The sequence below is a fragment of the Dipteris shenzhenensis genome, chromosome 6, assembly GCF_047967505.1.
Source record: "Dipteris shenzhenensis isolate YYH24624 ecotype China chromosome 6, Dip_SZ_1.0, whole genome shotgun sequence".
NCBI classification, from domain to species: domain Eukaryota; kingdom Viridiplantae; phylum Streptophyta; class Polypodiopsida; order Gleicheniales; family Dipteridaceae; genus Dipteris; species Dipteris shenzhenensis.
The window spans coordinates 56080282-56086180 of record NC_141601.1 but is presented as its reverse complement, the minus strand read 5'-3'; the positions used below and the strand labels follow the sequence as shown (position 1 = coordinate 56086180).

The 5899-nt window shown below is 43.3% G+C and overlaps 1 protein-coding gene across 1 annotated transcript; it reads right to left on the bottom strand.

Annotated features, from left to right (window-relative positions):
- Nucleotides 1-1002: 1002 nt before the first annotated feature.
- Nucleotides 1003-2729, bottom strand: LOC147901381 (uncharacterized). The gene is made up of 4 exons (XM_087376148.1): nucleotides 2297-2729; nucleotides 2018-2103; nucleotides 1359-1569; nucleotides 1003-1223 (listed from the first exon to the last, which is right to left on the bottom strand). The coding sequence occupies exons 1-4, from the start codon at nucleotides 2367-2369 to the stop codon at nucleotides 1120-1122; spliced, it is 474 nt and encodes a 157-aa protein (XP_087232274.1). The 5' UTR covers nucleotides 2370-2729; the 3' UTR covers nucleotides 1003-1119.
- Between the last annotated feature and the right edge of the window lie 3170 nt (nucleotides 2730-5899).

The following is a 5899-nucleotide window of genomic DNA, read 5'->3' as shown; positions in this document are numbered from 1 at the left end:
CTCATTTGGGGGCTTACAGATGGGGAGGTGACCTTTCCAACAGTGAATTCCATAACCTAGCAAAATGCATCATGCAACCACTTAATGTCCTAAACTAGTCACAACAAATGTACGATAGACAAGAGCTAAAACATCTATGGAAACCTCAAAAGCCAACCAAACAAGAATGGAATAGAGAGAGATAGACGATGTAAAGCTTTGAAACTAAAGAGTAACAAAGAAGCAAGAGTACTATAGCAAAAAGCATGGAACTTGGAATTAAGTCGAGATCCACTAGTGCAATGGATAAGAATGAGTGAACTAGCGCCCCCACCATTGCTTTGCAATTCATTGGTGATTTCATGTGAATTTTACAAGGAGAGAAGATCATGAAGGTGAAGAGGATGAAGGATGAAGGATGGACTAGGGAAGAGTGAGATGCCCTTCCCCTTTAAAGGTGATTGGACCTAGTTTGAGCTTTTATGGAGGGAGGGAATGATAAGGTGCTGGGAGGCTTTCCCCTCCCACCACTGTTTGGAATCATGCCATCCGGTACAAAATTCCTACATGTTGGAGGGTCAAAAAGGACCTGGTATACATGAACATAAATGGTGGGTGGGTGGGTCGGTGTGTGCACGCGGGCAAGAAGCATAGCTTCAGATTTTGTGCCACGTGCTTGGTGTGCTAGAGCACTAGTGCACATACAACCATGGCTTTCCCCTCCCACCACTGTTTGGAATCCTGTCATCTGGTACAAATTTCCTACATGTTGGAGGGTAAAAAAGGACCTGGTATACATGAACACAAATGGTGGGTGTGTGGGTCGGTGTGTGCACGCGGGCAAAAAGCATAGCTTCAGATTTTGTGCCAAGTGTTTGGTGTGCTAGAGCACTAGTGCACACATACAACCATAGAATTTAAAACATAAGAAGCTCTCTCTCTCTCTCTCTCTCTCTCTCTCTCTCTCCCCTACGAAGTTCTTAATAGTAAGCTCACTATGGGGCCAAATATGGGAGACATGGGTGATCAAATACTAATTCTCAAAGAATCATAATCCCAAGTCTGCAGATTTAGTTTTACACCGATGTACAACGTCCATGAATACAGGCCCCAAATGTCTAGGCAACGCAAGGGCCAAGTTCAAATCCCTGTCAACAATGAGGCGATGAATACTGGCAGAATTAGAAATCCAAGGTGAGATGCCAGGCCTTGTGCATTGGCCGTCACATGCACAGTAAAGTTCCCTGCGCCCACTCAACCATTGTTTCCTTGTGAGGTTGCTGTTTTTATGTGACAATTTAAACCTTTCATAAACGGCAGAGAAACTGGAACGTTAAAAATCGGTAGATGCGTTTTGCTTAATCATTGATCCAGATTACCTGAAACGCATCCAGTTTGTATGGCCGTCTTGACATCCGAAAGAGTGGCATCGTTGTTGAACCTAAAATCTGTGAGGACGTTCGACATGCACGAGAGTTGTACAACCGTCTGATTAGCGCAACCACTCTGGCAGTACTGAGTCTGACTGCTTGAATTGACGTGCAAAACACCGGATTCATTCAAAGCGGTCCCGGGTGGACAAGTCACAGTCTGCCAAAAGACAACTATCAGTCCAGCACATCACATCCAGCTACTAAAATTGAGCTAATTAAGTTGTTTCTTGGCTCCGATACTAAAGTCAACCACTCCATCTTCACTTTTTGGAAAAGTAGATGCATCAAGCAGCATCATGACGCCGAGACCACATCCTTCCACATCTATTTCATGCCAAAGCTGCAACTGCCCTGATTGGCTAAATGCTGCGGTAGAGTTTGAGAGTTAGATCAATTGCATATCCCGATTCCTAGGGCCTCGAGACTGAATTGATTCTTCCGCTAAGGAAAATGCATTCAAAGTTTTAGCTCACATGTTTTCCTTAATATGTGTAAGCATGCGTAGACAAGAGGTTTTGGCAGTCATCGAAACATATTTTGCAACGATCTAGTAAACCAAAATTTTAAAATACATCAGAACACAGAAAAGAAAAGATCAAAATTACTTGGTTCTGCAAGCATTTCAACGCGTTGTTGTAGGCAGTGTTTTTATTAAGGTTCACCTCTCCCTGCGGGTTTTCCTGTCCAAAAACTGCAGAGCATGAAACTGTCATATTGCAAACTACTTAACGAGCATGAAATCGCCCCTCTGGGTAGGACAAAAGAAGAACAAACGGACGGCGAGTAGAACTCTTAAGGGATGCAAAGGGTCAGGAGGTGGAGCCCATTGTGCAGGAAAACCCGAACGCTGCAATTCAGCAAGGACAAAGGGAGCACAAGCCTACCTGAAGTGAGGGAGAGAGCCAAGAAGAGCAGTAGGAAAGTGCGACTGAGGGAGGGGGGCGAGAAGCAAGCCATGAGAGCAAAAGACGGGAAGATGGAGGGAAGGGTGAGGGTAGATATTGAAGCGGACGATTGTGAGAAGTGCGAAGGGAGGAGAGCGCGTGTGGACGGCTTGACTAAGTGAAAATAATTCAAGTTCCAAGAAGGTGCCGGCTTTGCTGGGCGAGTCTTCGCGGATATCCAAGTTAGATACCGCCCTTTGGGTTTTGATTTGAGTCACTCCTGAGTGTCCTCCCACACCAAACTCTCTCATCCCCCATCATCTATCTCATCGTGCCTTCCTCTCACCTCCACACGTCCTTCACCCTTCCTAGTTCATTTTCCTCATCCCTCTCCCACATGTCTAGTCTTTTGCGCTTTTTTCCTCCGACGCAAACGAGATTTCACTAAAGAGAAACATGGGAACAAACAAGGTGAATGATATATATCTATCATTCATTAAGAGAGAGCATAAAATTGGAGGCATGAAAAGGGAAGAGTGTACAAAGAGTAGTAAATGCAAATGGTCCAAAAGTCAACAAGATGAATTTCATTGGGGAAGGGGGGCTTGCCTAGAGAGAAGAAGAAGAAGAGAGAGAGAGAGAGAGAGAGAGAGGAGGGGGGGCGGGGGGCTTGCCTAAAGAGAAGAAGAAGAGAGAGAGAGAGAGAGAGAAGGAGGAGGGGGACTTGCCTAGAGAGAGAGAGACAGAGGAGAAAGAAAGGAGAGAGAAAAGGAGAAGAGAAAGGGGAGAGCGGAAGAGAGAGAGAGAGAGAGGACGAAGTCACTAAATGCATGCATTAAAGCCTCTTACAAGGAGCAAACTTGGACTAATCACCTTTGTACCAAAGTCATAAAGACCTATCAAAGAGATAGCGTAGCGAAAGCGGGAACACCCAAGTATGAGAAAGAACACCAAGAGGGCAAGCAGCCTCCAACACACAGTCTATTCCTTACTAGAAGGAAAAAGACAGTACATCAACTAAGTGAACACACTAAAAAGAACTAAAAACACAAGATAAAACCTAACTGGACTGATAAGAACTAACCATGGGTATGAACCATGGTTTGACTACTACTAACTACTAACACACCAATCATAGTGCCAGTAGGCAATACAGCTATCTCTAATATATCTATGGGATAGCATACCCGAGCTTTTCTTCCAACTCAAGCTCAAGTAGGGAATAAGACACCAAGAAGCTCTCGAAAGCATGTGAACTTATCTTTACCCAAGGACTTGCTAAAGATATCTGCAACCTGATCTTCAGTCCGAACATGAATGAGGTCAACTTGCCTCATCAACACCATCTCTCTGATGAAATGGTAGTGTACCTCAATATGCTTTGTTCTAGCATGATATACGGGATTACTTGCGAACTGGACACTACTCATGTTATCATACTAAAGTTTGTCTGGCTTATCCACATGCAATCCCAAATCCTGCAACAACTTCTGAAGCCAAGCAATCTCACATGCAACCAATGCTACACCTTTCTACTCAGCTTCTGTACTAGACAATGCCACTGTGGGTTGCTTTTTGCTACTCCAACTAACCATAGCACTTCCAAGGCTGAATGCAAAGCCACTAGTGGATCTCCTGTCATACGCACATCTTGCCCAATCTACATCTATGTATCTAGCCAGCTCTAATTCCTTGCCATATGCATAATCTTGCCCATGTTCATATGTATTCTTGACATATTGCATAATCCTCCTCACTGCATCCAAGTCCATGGCTTCTGCATAAATTGACTAATGAGTCCCACAGCATATGCCAAATCAAAGCCTAGTGATAGTCAAATATATCAAGCTGCCAACCATCTACCTGTACATGGTAATGTCCTCAATCTCAGCTCCACAATCAGCCATAATCTTCAAGTTTTGCTCCAAAGATGTATCCATAGATTTGCATTCCTTCATGCCAAACCTCTCCAACATATTCAAGGCATACTGCCTCTACATAAGTCAAATGCCATCAGGTGTTCTCAACACCTCTATGCCAAGAAAAAACTTCAAATCTCCCAAATCCTTCATGTCAAACTTCATTTTCAGCATGCTCTTAATTCCAGCAATCCCATCATCATCACTGCCAGCCAGAATCAAATCATCAACATATATAACAATCACAACATAACCGGCATCTGTCTTCTTCACAAACAATGAATGACCAGCCCTGCCAACCATAAAACCAAGACTTTGTAAGTACTGACTAATCCTCTCATTCCAGGCTCGTGGAGCTTGCTTTATCCCAAAGGCTTTCTTCAATCTGCAAACATGTTGCGAAAAATCAGAATGGACATATCCTTCTGGCTGTGACATGTATACCTCTTCCTGCAAATCACCATTGAGAAAGGCATTCTTAACATCCATTTGCTGTAATTTCCATCCTTTTGCAGTAGCTAAAGCAATTATTGTCCTCACAATAGCCATCTTTGCAACTGGGCTAAAGGTTTCCTCATAATCCAAACCATACTTCTGTGCATAACCCTTTGCGGCCAGCCTTGCCTTATACCTTTCTACTAATCCATCAAACTTGCATTTCACTTTGTATACCCATTTACATCCAATGGGTGTCTTTCCTGCAGGAAGCTCAACCAAATCCCAAGTCTGATTCAAGGCAAGGGCATCCATTTCTTCATCCATGGCTATCTGCCATTGCTCATCATGCACAGCATCATTATATCTAGATGGCTCTGTATGTCCCACAACTTTTGCCATGTATGCATAGTGTTTTGCCACAAACCTAGTGTATGTTAACCTATCAACACGGTATCTTACCCTTTCAGATCTTCTCATAGACTTTCCAGACATTGACTTTTCAACTTCTCCTCTCTCATGGGGAGGCACATACCTGCTGCTTTTCACACTTGGTGTGGAAATAGAAGGAATGCCCAATTCACTATCCAAACTGTTGTTACCAAAAGAATCATAACCTGAATTAGATGGTCCAGGGGTCATATCAACCTCTATCTTAGGCATTGAAACAATCTCATTCACCTTGTTCTTCCCTTTATCTCTCCCCCTCACTGACATAGAGGTGTCAGTGGTGGAAGAACGCAACCTGCCTGACCAAGGACTCATAGTGGAATCACCACTGTCTATAGGTCCTAACATAGAAGTAGTATGTGGCTTATTTTTATCATTCAACTGAGCATCCTAGGCTTGATGTGGAACCACTATATCAAGTTTCCCATACCAAGATCCCATCTCATCAAAAATAACATCACGACTTATCAAAGTCTTCCTAGTAGAGGGATTTAACACTTATAGCCTTTTCGGTCTTGAGCATAGCCTATAAACACACATGTTTCAGCCTTCGGATCTAATTTTCTCCTCTTCTCATCCGGTATATGCACATATGCCAAGCTACCAAACACTTTAAATGACTGACATCAGGCTTCTATCGATACCATTTCTCATATGGTGTGAACATATGAATGCTAGCGTTAGGAGTGTGATTCATCACATACACTGCAGTTGCAAGTGCTTCTGCCCAACCAATAATAATCAAGTAAGTTCTTTTCATTCAAAATGGCTCTACCAGATGAACCAATCAACCCATTCT

Excerpts from the sequence above, each read along its gene's own strand:
- LOC147901381 (XM_087376148.1), bottom strand. The coding sequence starts at position 2,369 with ATGGCTTGCTTCTCGCCCCCCTCCCTCAGTCGCACTTTCCTACTGCTC. Across the intron at positions 1,570-2,017 it reads TGAAATGCTTGCAGAACCAA|ACTGTGACTTGTCCACCCGG; the intron begins GTAATTTTGATC and ends GTCTTTTGGCAG. Across the intron at positions 1,224-1,358 it reads ACAAACTGGATGCGTTTCAG|GGAACTTTACTGTGCATGTG; the intron begins GTAATCTGGATC and ends GAGTGGGCGCAG.